The sequence below is a fragment of the Oncorhynchus mykiss genome, chromosome 23 (genome assembly GCF_013265735.2).
Source record: "Oncorhynchus mykiss isolate Arlee chromosome 23, USDA_OmykA_1.1, whole genome shotgun sequence".
In the NCBI taxonomy this organism is placed as follows: Eukaryota; Metazoa; Chordata; class Actinopteri; order Salmoniformes; family Salmonidae; genus Oncorhynchus; species Oncorhynchus mykiss.
In genome coordinates this window covers 36,152,270-36,168,978 of record NC_048587.1, presented here as the reverse complement: position 1 = coordinate 36,168,978, position 16,709 = coordinate 36,152,270, and the positions used below count along the sequence as shown (strand labels likewise).

At 45.7% G+C, this 16,709-nt stretch overlaps 1 protein-coding gene across 1 annotated transcript in view; it reads right to left on the bottom strand.

Moving 5' to 3' along the window:
• Positions 1–6,426: 6,426 nt before the first annotated feature.
• The window catches only part of sfrp5 (secreted frizzled-related protein 5), a 39,349-nt gene continuing 29,066 nt past the window's right edge, over positions 6,427–16,709 (bottom strand). The window contains exon 3 of the mRNA XM_021580873.2: positions 6,427–7,972. Within this exon, the coding sequence (XP_021436548.1) occupies positions 7,644–7,972 (329 nt within the window). The 3' untranslated portion in view covers positions 6,427–7,643. The remainder of the gene's footprint in view (positions 7,973–16,709) is intronic.

The window sequence follows — 16,709 nt, the reverse complement described above, 5'->3', positions numbered from 1 at the left end:
GAAAAACAAATCATATTTTAAAGCACAGATAATGGCTTTTTAATGAATTGGTTTAAAACAACGTATTTTGAATACCTCTCAGAAAAAAAAATGTAGTTATTTGATGGCTGCGAAATATTTAATAAAGAACACAAAAACGACAACAATTAGTTTAGGTATTCTAGATACATGATGATTATCACATGGTTTGTACGACTTTCAGGTATGAATCTTGATATATAGCCTATCATTAAAAAGTTAATGATTGAATCAAATAAAACACGGCAAGCATTCACATGTATCTAAATAATGGAAAGGGACACAAATGTAAATCAATCAGGCTTTTAGGTACATCAATTGTTCGTGAGGGACATGGACTCATCTCAACATTGGAGTTGGAACGCTTGTCTAAAATACATTTTCTTAATGAGTGAAACGTAAGGTACATTAACACTGGACGTCAAGTTCATATAACATACATATACAATATACCATATATGTAGTAACCTTGTGATTACTACAATAGCAACATGGTTATGAAATAAGACTTTAGATATTGGTTTATATTTGCAAAATAAGGGAGTTATTACACCAGTGGAATAAGGTACAATCACTAATCTTGTGCACAGTAATTTCCCAGATCTCTCGGCTCATTGCTATGCAATTTAATTACCCAAGTATTATGTAACAGCATACTAATAAAATTGTGCTCTAAAAGTGATTACAGTGTTGTTACACAGGCGCAATAACTGTTATTAATAATGCTAACAGTAACGGTTAAAATATAGCCATTAAGTGTCTAAGGGAACTAAATATAGAAAACTGCCTTCTTGACAGCCAAGGTGGGTGGGAAATCATGCTAATTTGTCTGATTAAACCATCCCTTTAAATATGGTTTACTGTGTGTTTGAAATAAGAACACTCAGATAGACAAAGAGGTTCTACGTTGTTTTTGTCGAGCATCCAACTCCCTGCCTGCAATGTTTGCACATTTCTTTTAATTTCTCTGCAGTATTTTCAGGCATCATAAAATGTATTACAGCTTTCAACCTTTTCAGTGGCATGTTGAAAGAAGCATACTGTAGTTTAGTATCACAACTTATTTATACTTATCTGTAAAAGAATCATTGGTTGATTGGTTTGACTTGATTATCTACAGCTGGGGTCTGTTCAGGAGAAAGGAAATATACAGAATGTTCAGATAGAAATGTATTGTGTAGATCAAATTTGATCTCCTGTCAGATAGATTGGAATGGTACAGGAGATTGTGTTTGGTCTATTCATTATATCTGCAACATGCAGTTCCTGAGTTTTTTGTTAAGTTTGTTTTAACCCTATCCAAAACCTCAACCCTTATCGTAACCATTCAGAATTAATGCCTAAACTTAACTGTGAAAATTGGATGATTATCCCCCGTCTGAACAAACGTTGAATACTGAAGTCAAACCATGTCAGTGTGAGATCTTGTTGGGAAAGCAGAGTGGAGGACATCAGCCAGGCTTGACAGTCTGACAGAAGCTGATGGGGGATCTGAATTAGTTTGATATTGGCCATGTCTGTGTGTGTGTGTTTGTGTGTCTACGTGCGTGTGGATATGCATCCTTGTGAGTGTGTTTGTGTGTCTTTGTGTGTATGCACGTGCACATGTGCTTGTGTGCATGTGTGTGTCAAGGGGACCAGGGGACAAAGCTGGCTCCTGTCTGTGTCCTGGGTCCCTCATCAGGCCCTCATTAGTCACGCTAAGTGACCTTTGAGGAGGTGAAGATAGACTTTCTGGCTGTGTCCCATCTCCTGTCTATCTACCTCTCCTTCTCCCTCTCTCTCTTGTCCCTCTCCCTTGCTAGCTCTCTGTCTGTCTGTCTGTCTGTCTGTCTGTCTGTCTGTCTGTCTGTCTGTCTGTCCCTCTCTCTCTTTCCCTTCTATATCTCTTTTCTTTATCCTGTCTGTCTGTCTCTCTCTCACTCTCACTCTTTCTCTCTCCCTCCCCCTTTTCTCTCTTTATCGCTCTCTCCTCCGTCACTCTCTGTCTCTTCCTCCCCTCCTGGGTGGTTCAGTGGTTCGAGAGACGGCTCAACAGAAGAAGGTTTTTATATCTCATACAAATACAGTACAGCATTGTCTAAGAATGTATTTGGAGAATGTATGAACTATCAACTAATTTGAGTGTTTGTTATTGTATGTGTATTTGTGTGTGTTCGTTTTAGTGTGTCAGAAATGCAGCCTCTGTCTGTTGGAATCATATCTCTCTCTCTCTCTCTCTCTCTCTCTCTTTATCTCTCCCTTTTTCTTTCTCTCGCTTTCCCTCTCTCTCTCTTTATTTATTTATTTCTCTCTCTCCATCTTGCTGTCTCTTTCTCTCTCTCTCTCTCTGTCTCTCTCTCTCCCTCCCTCCCCTTGACCCGGGTAGCAGCTCCAGCCTGGGGGGACTAGTCTGTGTGTAGCCTGATTAGAGGCAGTGTGGGCTGGGGAGAGCTGGGCGTTGTGCTGGGCTGTCTGGAGCTCCTCCAGACATATTCAGACCTGCTACTGAGGAGACAGGCTGGAACGTGGGAGGAAACGCACACACATACACACACACATACAAGGACCGGAGAAGGAGGACACCCACATGATCGCTAGTGCTGCCTGGAGAAAGGGCACTTAGAAAAGGTGACTTAGCCCTCTGAGACAGAGGCTGTTGTGTGTGTGTGTGGTCCCTTGTTTTACTATCTTCTCCCTTCTTAGACTTGAGTTAGTATTAGAAATGTAGAAAGAGAAGCAAACAAAAATGCCTAAATGTTCCATAGAGTAAACAATGTTAGATAGTGAATGACAAAATCACATATATCTTTTGGTTTGAAAATAAATGGCACCATTAAGATAGTTATCTTTATAAAAATGTCAACTATTTTTAATTTTATATTTCATTTATTTACTTTTGCAAAACAATAAAAAGTGGTTCAGTAACAGAACTACTTAAAGTTTTAAAGAGTTAAAAACATAACTGCCTAAGTGAAATTAATATTTTCATGAATTCAAGTGCAATGTCTGTATATGACTCTTGATTCTTGGTGTACCGTACCATAAAGTATAATTCTGAGCAAATTATAACAAATTGATTTTTTTGTTTTAAAGTTGAATGCTGTCCCTTTACTGCCTTTTTACCACTGTAATTATCATCTGGTATGTAATGTGACATTTCTTCTAACAAAAGGTACTCTCTGGTCTATATTACACTCAATTCCCAAATGAACCGATATGTTCTCACAATATATTTTAATACATAGGTAAATACCTGGTAACTAGAGAGCCGTAAAATCAAGCGTTACTAAAAAGTGACATTTTTCAATAGTGATAGTGAAACACAGTGAGAACCAGAGAGTTCACCACCCAATGGGTAGTTTTATTCCATAATATGAGTCTCTCTCTCTCTGGCCTCTCTTCTTTTTCTTTCTGTTCTCAGATTTAGTATCCTTCTCTCTCTATATCTCTTTCTGAGGAGTAGGCCTATGGTCCCAATGCAGGCTTCTCTGTACGATAGTCAGTGGCAGCATCAATCCATCAATCCATATCTTCTTCTTCTTTCTAGGAATTCATACATCCATCTTTTTTTGATATTTTTGATATCAACAACCTATTATTATATTTTTTTCATTTTATTAACCTTTTCATTCTTTTCTACACAAAATGAGAAACATAACAAGGAATGGAAACATGTTATTTGAATATTCCATACTGTTTCTGTGTAGGCCTGCAAAATTCCGATAACTTTCCCCAAATTCCTTGGTTTTCTAGAAATCCTGGTTGAAAAATTCCTGGAATCGGGAGGGAATAGAAAGGACATGTGGATATCCTCCAATCCCGTTTTCTGAAAAACCTTGGAATTTTGCAACGTCTGTGTTTTCAGGAAATACCTGATCCTGCTCAGTCATGATTTTGAGCGTATGACAGAACATTAAAATAAGGTGTCATCAGCAGCTAACTAACTTTCTATATCCACCTGGACAGACAGGTAGCTTGTCTATTTCAGTGTCTACTGAACACACAAACAGCCTGCACAACCTTTAACTCAAACTTTACACATGCATTTTCTCTTACCCCTTTTTCTCAAAAGCATAAACTCTCCCTTTTGACTATTAACAAATCTTGAAGCTTGCTTTACTCCAATGTCTGCATTCTTTTGAAGAATTATAAAATCATTCAAAGCACCAAAAGCATTGTCCTTACCACAATCTGTGCAAGTCTTACCATACTTTTTTACTAACCCCCTCTGCTATCGTCATAATGATAAGGGGACATCTGTAAAATATACATGTGATTGTTTTATTTATAGGATCTAACAATCTCATAGTGTCTTGGAGGATCCCGTCACCTTGTGACTGTGATAAACGCTGACTCCAATATATGGCAGGTTAGTAACACCACCACCCCTGTATCAAAAATCTGTAGTAACCATCTCAAAAACAGGAAAGTCTGGGTTTCTTTGGGGCTCTCAGGTCAGGTATAAAATAGTGCTACTGTAGGGTATGGGCTAGGGTAGGGGCTAGAGAAAGGGTAGGGGCTAGAGAAAGTGCTACTGTAGGGTAGCGGCTAGGGAGTGAGTTATCAGAATAGTCTACAGGGGTGGGTGGGTAGCAGAAAGGAGATTGGGCCACAAAAAGGTTCAATGTTTGGACTAGTGGTCTGGAGGGTCTGGAGGGTCTGGAGGGTCTGGAGGGGTCTGGAGGGTCTGGAGGGGTCTGGAGGGGTCTAGAGGGTCTGGATGGGGTCTAGAGGGTCTGGAGGGGTCTGGAGGGTCTGGAGGGGTCTAGAGGGTCTGGAGGGGTCTGGAGGGGTCTAGAGGATCTGGAGGGGTCTGGAGACGAGGGGCATAGAGGGTGTTTTCTAGAGCATGGTGGGATATGTGGGAGACTGGTGTGAGACTGGGCGAGACTTGGGAGAGAGACTGGGGAGACTTGGGTGAGAATGAGGGATAGATAGCCAGGTGAGAAGTAGCCCGAGTGCCAGTCTGTTTGTGGTATCATGCCCAACTCATTGTCATTTTGGCTTGACAAGGACAGAAATGGAGTTCACAAGAGCACAAAGAGATCTGGGACCAGACTAGATGAGGATACTAATCCGATACTAATAGAGCTATTTGTGAGATGTGAACAGTGGCTTAGTGGAGGGTATCCCCAGGTATACGCCGTATACCCGAAAAAATGTCAGTGGAAGTACACTCACTTCTTAATCCCCCGTGGGCACTGCATACCCTCACTCCTTTTTTACCCCTTTTTTCTCCCCAATTGGTAGTAGTTACAGTCCTGTCTCATTGTTGCAACTCCTGTACGGACTCGGGAGAGGCAAAAGGTCAAGAGCCATGCATCCTCCGAAACACAATCCTAATCCGGACGACGCTGGGCCAATTGTGCATCGCCCCATGGACCTCCCGGTCGCGGCCGGCTGTGACAGAGCCTGGGCTCAAACCCAGAATGTCTGGTGGCACAGCTAGCACTGCGATGCAGTGCCTTAGACCACTGCGCCACCCGGGAGGCCTCTACCCTCACTTTTTAATGAGTGTACTTCTAGTGTAATGGCGGTATACATCGGATCAATTATGTAGTACAATGAAGAAATCATGCACAAAGTATCCTACACAAACGCAAGGCATGTGAAATACATTACATGACCAAAGGTATGTGGACACCTGCTCGTTGAACATCTCATTCCAAAATCATGAGCATTAATATGGAGTTGATCCCCCTTTGCTGCTATAACAGCCTCCACTCTTCTGGGAAGCCTTTCCACTAGATGTTGGAACATTGCTGCTGGGACTTCCTTCCATTAAGCCACAAGAGCATTAGTGAGGTTGTGCACTGATGTTGGATGATTAGGCCTGGCTCACAGCCATTCCAATTCATCCCAAAGGTGTTTGATGGGGTTGAGGTCAGGGCTCTGTGCAGGCCAGTCAAGTTCTTCCACACTGATCTCGACAAACCATTTGCGTGTGGACCTCGCTTTGTGTGTGGGGGCATAGTCATGTTGAAACAGAAAAGGACCTTCCCCAAACTTTTGCCACAAAGTTGGAAGCACAGAGATGTCTAGAATGTCATTGTATGGTGTAGTGTTAAAATTTCCCTTCACTGGAAGTAAGGGGGCCTAGACAAAGAACAATTATTGTGCTGATGTTGCTTCCAGAGGCAGTTTGGAACTCGGTAGTGAGTGTTGCAACAGAGGACAGACATTTTTTTTAACGTGCTACGCGCTTCAGCACTCAGCAGTCCCATTATGTGAGCTTGTGTGGTCGACCACTTCGTGGCTGAGCCATTGTTGCTCCTAGATGTTTCCACTTCACAATAACAGCACTTACAGATGACCAGGTTAGCTCGAGCAGGGCAGACATTTGACAAAGTGACTTGTTGGAAAGGTAGCATCCGATGACGTGCCACGTTGAAAGTCACTGAGCTCTTCAGTAAGGCCATTCAACTGCCACTGTTTGTCTATGGAGATTGCGTGGATGTGTGCTCGATTTTATACACCAGTCAGCAATGGGTGTGGCTGAAATACCCAAATCCACTCATTTGAAGGGATGTCTAAATACTTTTGTAAATATGGTGTATATTCACATGTGAGCTGCACACATAGCCTAGTTTCAGAGCAGACAGCAAGAGTGCGCAGCTATCAACTGGTTGTTTCATGGAGCAGCTCACAGAAGAACGACATCGGTTAGTAGGGTAGGTAGGAAAGACAGTTAAACTTTTGATATCTACCAGTAAATGCTAACTAAGGCAACAATGTGTATGCAAACCAGATATTGAAAAAGTGGGGTCCGAAATTGGTGTGCAATTCAGTCATCATGCGCTGTTTGAATGAAAATGTCTGGCAAAAATCCTTTCCAATTAAATGTTGATTACAAAGTAGAATGGTAGAATGATACCATGATGATTTGTATCAATTGGGAGGGCATTTGTTTTACAAACTCTGCCATCACATGTAGGACATTGTACAGTACAGAAACACCACTAGCCAAATTCCGCCCTACAAAGGCAAAATGCAGTAACTACGAATTTGTTCAAAAGTCTTTGATCCTTTCTAATGGCTAAGTATATTATCTGATTAATGTGGAATTAAGTTTCCGGACACAAGAACAAACCAGTTGATCAGAAGATATCATTGAGTATCAGAGAATGCTGTCTGTCTAGACAGAAAAATACTTTGAAGACGGATCATACAGTCAAAAAATATGTAGTTACTGTATTTTGCATTTGTAGTGCATAAAGGGTATCTTGCTAGGTGTACAACTGAATTAATGGGCAACTACTACCTGCCAAAAATATTTTATTACGATTTTCCCAGGCCTCAAAAATGGTCCCCTGATGTGGTTAAGCATTATCGTGGACTTAGAACATACATTTGTTTTTCTATATATAAAAAAAGTGTGATTCTGAGAGTGACCTGAAAAACCTGAAAAATCTATAGGAAAATACAGAAAAACTATAGGAAAATATATCTTTTTTTTGCCTTTCCTTTGACGGGCGGGCCATTTGGGAATATTTTTGGCAGAATTAGAGTATACCCACTTCTACAGGCATCACAAAACCACTGGATGTCACAGCAAAACAGTATGATAGGTAGGACAATGGAAGGATAGACGGGAGAGGGGACAACAACTGGGAAGTAGGGTTGTGATTGTTGTATAACTAAGGTCACTGGAAGACAGTATGATAGGTGGGACACTGATGACTCTTCATATACTTGATGGCGAACTTCAACTCCTTGCTTTTCTTCTCCCATTTGTGGATGGACATGAGCAGCAGCTGCTGGTCCACCTTACGACCCATGATGAGGAAGTTACTGCCAAGACTGTCGAGCTGAGCACAGGGGCAGTTGGCTCCATTCTTTATGTACAGTGTCAGCTTCTTCAAGTCCTTCTTACGCAGGACACCCATCTTGAGCACCTTCTTCTTCTTCTGGGCAGCGATGAGTTTACGGTCACCCTTCTCTTTCTTCACTTCTTTGATCTTCATCTTGATAGCTATGGGAGAAGGGAGCGAGAGAGAGGACAAAGAGAGGGAGTGAGGAGAGAAGAGGAGATGGAGGGAGGAGGGAGAGAGAAAGGAGAGAGAGAGAAGGGAAAGAGACAGAGAGAGAGAGAGAGAGAGAGAGAGAGAGAGAGATGGAGAGGGAGGAAATATGAAGAGTTATACAAAATTGGATCAATGACATCAATTTTATTTCAGATTAACATCCTAATGATTGTGTTGCCTTTAAACAACATATTTAACTTATTTGAATCTATGGTAGGGTAAACAGAGAAAACTTAAATCCATGAGCTAAACAAAAAAAACATACAATACATTCTTTAGCAAATCAAATCAGCCTAACATTGGACCTGATCATTCAAAGACGACAGTATACGAAAGCTAATCATGTGTTTTATGTTGTGACTTGGCCATTGCTTTGACAGCACACAAACGCATGCACGCACACACGCAATACGCACACACTCAGATGCACACACACGCGGTTAGATCCTGCCCCAGGCACAGGGGTACTCTACACCTCTCTAGATCAGGGTTTCCCGGTCCTGGGGCCCCACCCACGGGTGCCTTTGGTTTTTACCCTAGCACTACACAGCTGATTAAAATAATCAAAGCTTGATGATGAGTTGGTTATTTTCTGAATTCGCTGTGTAGTGCTAGGGCAAAAACAAAATGTGCACCCACCGGGGGCCCCCAGACCGAGTTTGGGAACCCTGATCTAGAGGGTCGTCATTTACCCCTGACACAACTAATCTCTATTACCTTGGGACTGCCTCAAGACTACATCCTCTGTGTGTGTGTGTGTGTGTGTGTGTGTGTGTGTGTGTGTGTGTGTGTGTGTGTGTGTGTGTGTGTGTGTGTGTGTGTGTGTGTGTGTGTGTGTGTGGGTGTGTGTGTGTGTGTGTGTGTGTGTGTGTACGCCCTAATCGTTGTCCCTCTATTGAGCACCTAAACACTACAATGGAAAGTTACACTGGTGGATGTGTCCCAAAATGGCATACAAAGTAACAAACTATAAAGGGAAAAGGATGCCATTTGAAACGCAACCCATGACAAACGTTTTATTCTCTTACTTACTGAAACCCAGTTATAAGGCATTTATAATGTAAATATTCCTACATGTGGCACTGTATATTCCTCTACATGGTTGTTTACATTCTGGTGAACCACAAATAGATAGCAACAGCGTAGATACGTATATGCTATGACAAACAGAGCATTAAGCTAGTGACTCCAATACATTCATTTATACAGCTTAATGTATACACGTGAAGGCGGGTTAAATGGGACTGCCCTGTGCATGTGTGTGTGTGTGTGTGTGTGTGTGTGTGTGTGTGTGTGTGTGTGTGTGTGTGTGTGTGTAACAGAGAGGAATTCTCCATGTGAACACACCCTGACAGGCAAAATTAATCATGTTGAGGGTAAGGACCAACATTGGTATGAAACATTGCTATGTTTCCAAACCGCCTGGAAGATTGCCATTTCACTTCTCGCCTGCTGTTTTATAAACATACATTCCATATTCATTTCATGCACACATATACACACATGGTCTTAGTATGTTCAGGGGGACATGTGTCTGTTTAGTGGGATTTGACCTGAGACATTGAACAAAATAATGCAAGTAACATACAATAAAATGACCATGGAAAGAGTTGTCTCACACAGTTTTCAGTGAGGAAACTGCAGGTTGGATGGCTAGGTGGGCCTAGTTCACACACACACACGCACACACACACACACACACACACACACACACACACACACACACACACACACACACACACACACACACACACACAATGATGGAAGCTTCAAAAGGGGTCAGCTGTAAGTAAAATGCCCTGTGTGCCCACCTAGAGATATGTCATAAGTAATGTTCTCGGAGTCTGTGTGTGAGTGAGTCTCACCTATGTCCTGATGACAAGCTCAACCTGCTTTATACAATGAAAATGAAAGGAGCGAGAGAACGAGGGGGGCAGACAGACAGAGACCGAGAGAGCCTGAGAAAGACCGAGAGAGACAGAGAGAAACCAAGAGAGAGGCAAAGGAGGAGAAAGTGACGGAGAGAGAGAGAGAGAGAGAGAGAGAGAGAGAGAGGGCCTGTCATTTTGAGCAGAAACAGCACTTCCTGGGGCGAGAGCACGTCAGCCTCACTAACACGCAGGTGTTGGGTATTTACAGGACCACACCTAAGAGGGTTATACCTAGCAGGTCCACAGCCAGGTCTCTCTGGGACTGCTTTGCTTGGTCAGCAGTTTATTGCCAGTGACTGACTGGATATCCAGCTGCCCAGTGGGTAAAAACCTGACAATGTCAAATCAACGTCCAATTTTGGTTGCCTGATTGACAAGAAACTTTAATTCAACTTGAAATCATGTCTGAGTTATTGTCTACGCAATAGTCGGAAGACAGCTAGTTTCCATCTTCCTCTGGGTAAATTAAATGCAATACCGAAACTAGGAGGCTCTTGGTTCTCATGCCATTCCATAGACTTACAGAGTAATTATTACAACTTCCGGAGGACGTCCTCCAACCTATCAGAGCTCTTGCAACATGTTGTCCACCCAATCAAAGAATCAAATAATGAATCTAGTACTGAACGTATATGCTACAGCTAGCTAGCATTGCAGTGTATAACATGTGATAAGTAGTTGACTCAAAGAGAGAGAATGTCACATGGAATGACGCTGGAGAGACAATGCAGGTACGGGGAGTAAAACATTTAATAAATAACGGACATGGAACTAGAGAGTAACAGTGTCAGCAAACAGGTAACACAAACAAAACTGCCAAACTGTTTGCTGCTGACTGTACACTGTACTTGTAACGGGTTTACTAACACGTTAGTTCTAGTAGCTATGTTGACTATGCCGTTAACATGGTGACAATGATGTAGGCTGTGTGTAGCAGTTAGCAGTTATGATATGAAGGTTGGCTTGGAAAGTTTTTTTTGCCTGGTCACAGAAAGCTGATGTGTTGTGGCCAGGCACAACTCCAACACCATCATTAAGTTAGCTGATGACACAACAGTGGTAGGCTTGATCACCGACAACGATGAGACAGCCTATAAGGAGGTCAGAGACCTGGTCGTGTATTGCCAGGACAACAACTTCTCCCTCAACGTGATCAAGACAAAGGAGATGATTGTGGACAACAGGAAAAGGAGGACCAAGCACACCCCCATTCTCATCGACGGGGCTGTAGTGGGGCAGGTTGAGAGCTTCAAGTTCCTTGGTGTCCACTTCACCAACAAACTATCATGGTCCAAGCACACCAAGACAGTTGTGAAGAGGGCAGGACAAAACCTATAGCTGCACCATGGTTGCATCACCTGGTATGGAAACTGCTCAGCCTCTGACCGCAAGGCACTACAGAGACTAATGCGTGCAGCCCAGTACACCACTGGAGCCAAGCTTCCTGCCATCCAGGACCTCTATACCAGGCGGTGTCAGGCCCTAAAAACTGTCAAAGATTCCAGCCACCCAAGTCATAGACTGTTCTCTCTTCTACCGCACGGCAAGCGGTACCGGAGCGCCAAGTCTCAGTCCAAAAGGCTTCTCAACAGCTTCTACCCACAAGCCATAAGACTCCTGAACATCTAATCAAATGGCTACCCAGACTACTTGCATTTTCTGTTTATTAACTATGCATAGTCGCTTCAACTCTACCTACATGTACATGTTACCTCAATTACCTCGACTAACCGGTGCCCCTGCACATTGACTCTGTACTGGTGCCTCCTGTATATCGCCTCGCTATTGTTATTTTACTGCTGCTCTACTTTTATTTCTTATTTTTTACTTATCTATTTTTTTAAACTGAATTAAAACATATTTCTCTTAAAACTGCATTGTTGGTTATTAAAGGCTTGGAAGTAAGCATTGCACTGTAAGGTGCCTGTTGTTGTCATGTACTGTCATGTTGTGTCTTGTCTCTGTCCTTTCCCTTCACCCTGTCTCCCTCTGCTGGTCGTTGTTAGGTTAGCTTTTCTCCCCCTCTTTCCCCCAGCTGTGCCTTGTCTCCTCCTAACCACCTCGTCACCCCTTTTCCCACCTGTTCCCTTTTTCCCTCTGATTAGGTCCCTATATCTCTCTCTGTTTCTGCTCCTGTCCTTGTCGGATTCTTGTTTGTTGTGTTTCATGCCTGAACCAGACTGTCGTCATGTTTGCTGTAACCTTGTCTTGTCCTGTCGGAATCTGCCGGTCCGTCTGAGCCTACCTATGTTTGGTAATTAAAGAAGCTCTGTTTAAGTTAATTCGCTTTTGGGTCCTCATTCACGCACCGTAACAGAAGAATCCGACCAAGAATGGACCCAGCGACTTCGGATCCTCTCCACTCAGCCGTCGGGATCCAGGGAGCGATGCTAGGCAGACACGAGCAGGAATTGTCTGCTGCTCGACATGCCGTTGAGACCCTGGCCACCCAAGTCTCCAACCTCACAGAACAGGTTCACCATCTCCGCCTCGATCCACCGGCCACTTCCAGGGCTTTCGAATCTCCGGAGCCCAGAATCAATAACCCGCCGTGTTACTCTGGGGAGCCCACTGAATGCCGCTCGTTCCTCACCCAGTGTGATATTGTGTTTTCTCTCCAGCCCTACACTTTCTCCAGGAGCACTGCTCGTGTCGCCTACGTCATATCTCTCCTTATTGGACGGGCTCGTGAGTGGGGCACGGCAATCTGGGAGGCAAGGGCTGAGTGTACTAACCAGTATCAGGACTTTAAGGAGGAGATGATACGGGTTTTTGATCGATCTGTTTTTGGGGAGGAGGCTTCCAGGGCCCTGTCTTCCCTATGTCAAGGTAATCGATCCATAACAGACTACTCTATTGAGTTTCGCACTCTTGCTGCCTCCAGTGGCTGGAACGAGCCGGCTTTGCTCGCTCGTTTTCTGGAGGGTCTCCGCGCAGAGGTAAAGGATGAGATTCTCTCCCGGGAGGTTCCTTCCAGCGTGGATTCCTTGATTGAACTCGCTATTCGCATTGAGCGACGGGTTGATCTTCGTCACCGAGCTCGTGGAAAGGAGCTCGCGTTCTCCGTTGCCCCCCTCTCCGCATCACTACCATCTTCCTCTGCCGGCTCGGGTGCTGAGCCCATGCAGCTGGGAGGTATCCGCATCTCGACTAAGGAGAGGGAACGGAGAATCACCAACCGCCTCTGTCTCTATTGCGGTTCCGCTGGTCATTTTGTCACTTCATGTCCAGTAAAAGGCCAGAGCTCATCAGTAAGCGGAGGGCTACTGGTGAGCGCTACTACTCCTGTCTCTCCTTCAAGATCCTGCACTACCTTGTCGGTCCATCTACGCTGGACCGGTTCGTCAGCTTCCTGCAGTGCCTTAATAGACTCTGGGGCGGAGGGCTGTTTTATGGACGAGACCTGGGCTCGGGAACATGACATTCCTCTCAGACAGTTAAAGGAGCCCACGGCCTTGTTCGCCCTGGATGGTAGTCCTCTCCCCAGGATTCAGCGTGAGACGCTACCTTTAACCCTCACTGTTTCTGGTAATCATAGTGAAACCATTTCTTTTTTAATTTTTCGTTCACCTTTTACACCTGTTGTTTTGGGCCATCCCTGGCTAGTTTGTCATAATCCTTCCATTAATTGGTCTAGTAATTCTATCCTCTCCTGGAACGTCTCTTGTCATGTGAAATGTTTAATGTCTGCTATCCCTCCTGTTTCCTCTGTCTCTTCTTCACAGGAGGAGCCTGGTGATTTGACAGGGGTGCCGGAGGAATATCACGATCTGCGCACGGTGTTCAGTCGGTCCAGGGCCACCTCTCTTCCTCCACACCGATCGTATGATTGTAGTATTGATCTCCTTCCGGGAACCACCCCCCCCCCGGGGTAGACTATACTCTCTGTCGGCTCCCGAACGTAAGGCTCTCGAAGATTATTTGTCTGTAGCTCTTGACGCCGGTACCATAGTCCCCTCCTCCTCTCCCGCCGGAGCAGGGTTTTTTTTTGTCAAGAAGAAGGACGGGTCTCTGCGCCCCTGCATAGATTATCGAGGGCTGAATGACATAACAGTGAAGAATCGTTATCCGCTTCCTCTTATGTCTTCAGCCTTCGAGATCCTGCAGGGAGCCAGGTTTTTCACTAAGTTGGACCTTCGTAACGCTTACCATCTCGTGCGCATCAGGGAGGGGGACGAGTGGAAGACGGCGTTTAACACTCCGTTAGGGCACTTTGAATACCGGGTTCTTCCTTTCGGCCTCGCTAACGCTCCAGCTGTCTTTCAGGCATTAGTCAATGATGTCCTGAGAGACATGCTGAACATCTTTGTTTTCGTTTACCTTGACGATATCCTGATTTTTTCACCGTCACTCCAGATTCATGTTCAGCACGTTCAACGTGTCCTCCAGCGCCTTTTAGAGAATTGTCTTTTTGTGAAGGCTGAGAAGTGCACTTTTCATGCCTCCTCCGTCACATTTCTCGGTTCTGTTATTTCCGCTGAAGGCATTAAGATGGATCCCGCTAAGGTCCAAGCTGTCATTGATTGGCCCGTCCCTAAGTCACGCGTCGAGCTGCAGCGCTTTCTCGGCTTCGCGAACTTCTATCGTCGTTTCATCCGTAATTTCGGTCAGGTGGCAGCTCCTCTCACAGCCCTTACTTCTGTCAAGACGTGCTTTAAGTGGTCCGTTTCCGCCCAGGTAGCTTTTGATCTCCTCAAGAATCGTTTTACATCCGCTCCTATCCTTGTTACACCTGACGTCTCTAGACAGTTCGTTGTCGAGGTTGACGCGTCAGAGGTGGGCGTGGGAGCCATTCTTTCTCAGCGCTCCCTCTCTGACGACAAGGTCCACCCATGCGCGTATTTTTCTCATCGCCTGTCGCCGTCGGAACGTAACTATGATGTGGGTAACCGCGAACTGCTCGCCATCCGGTTAGCCCTAGGCGAATGGCGACAGTGGTTGGAGGGGGCGACCGTTCCTTTTGTCGTTTGGACTGACCATAGGAACCTTGAGTACATCCGTTCTGCCAAACGACTTAATGCGCGTCAGGCGCGTTGGGCGCTGTTTTTCGCTCGTTTCGAGTTCGTGATTTCTTATCGTCCGGGCTCTAAGAACACCAAGCCTGATGCTTTGTCTCGTCTCTTCAGTTCTTCAGTAGCCTCCACTGACCCCGAGGGGATTCTCCCTGAGGGGCGTGTTGTCGGGTTGACTGTCTGGGGAATTGAGAGGCAGGTAAAGCAAGCGCTCACTCACACTCCGTCGCCGCGCGCTTGTCCTAGGAACCTTCTTTTCGTTCCCGTTCCTACTCGTCTGGCCGTTCTTCAGTGGGCTCACTCTGCCAAGTTAGCCGGCCACCCTGGCGTTCGGGGTACGCTTGCTTCCATTCGCCAGCGTTTTTGGTGGCCCACCCGGGAGCATGACACGCGTCGTTTCGTGGCTGCTTGTTCGGTCTGCGCGCAGACTAAGTCCGGTAACTCTCCTCCTGCCGGCCGTCTCAGGCCGCTTCCTATTCCCTCTCGACCGTGGTCTCACATCGCCTTAGATTTTGTCACCGGACTGCCTTCGTCAGCGGGGAAGACTGTTATTCTTACGGTTGTCGATAGGTTCTCTAAGGCGGCTCATTTCATTCCCCTTGCTAAGCTTCCTTCTGCTAAAGAGACGGCACAAATCATCATCGAGAATGTTTTCAGAATTCATGGCCTTCCGTCAGACGTCGTTTCGGACAGAGGTCCGCAATTCACGTCTCAATTTTGGAGGGAGTTTTGCCGTTTGATTGGGGCTTCCGTCAGTCTCTCTTCCGGCTTTCACCCCCAGTCTAACGGTCAAGCAGAACGGGCCAATCAGACTATTGGTCGCATCTTACGCAGTCTTTCTTTTCGCAACCCTGCGTCTTGGTCAGAACAGCTCCCCTGGGCAGAATACGCCCACAACTCGCTTCCTTCGTCTGCGACCGGGCTATCTCCTTTTCAGAGTAGCCTCGGGTACCAGCCTCCGCTGTTCTCATCTCAGTTCGCCGAGTCCAGCGTCCCCTCCGCTCAGGCTTTTGTCCAACGTTGCGAGCGCACCTGGAAGAGGGTCAGGTCTGCACTTTGCCGTTATAGGACGCAGACTGTGAGGGCTGCTAATAAGCGTAGAACTAAGAGTCCTAGATATTGTCGCGGTCAGAGAGTTTGGCTCTCCACTCAGAACCTTCCCCTTAAGACGGCTTCTCGCAAGTTGACCCCGCGGTTCATTGGTCCGTTCCGTATTTCTCGGGTCATTAATCCTGTCGCAGTTCGACTTCTTCTTCCGCGATACCTTCGTCGCATCCACCCGGTCTTCCATGTCTCCTGCATCAAGCCCGTCCTTCGCGCCCCCGCTCGTCTTCCCCCCCCCCCCCCATCCTTGTCGAGGGCGCACCCATCTACAGGGTCCGTAGAATTTTGGACATGCGTCCTCGGGGCCGTGGTCACCAGTACCTCGTAGATTGGGAGGGGTACGGTCCTGAGGAGAGGAGTTGGGTTCCCTCTCGGGACGTGCTGGACCGTGCGCTGATCGAGGATTTCCTCCGTTGCCGCCAGGTTTCCTCCTCGAGTGCGCCAGGAGGCGCTCGGTGAGTGGGGGGGTACTGTCATGTACTGTCATGTTGTGTCTTGTCTCTGTCCTTTCCCTTCACCCTGTCTCCCTCTGCTGGTCGTTGTTAGATTAGCTTTTCTCCCCCTCTTTCCCCCAGCTGTGCCTTGTCTCCTCCTAACCACCTCGTCACCCCTTTTCCCACCTGTTCCCTTTTTCCCTC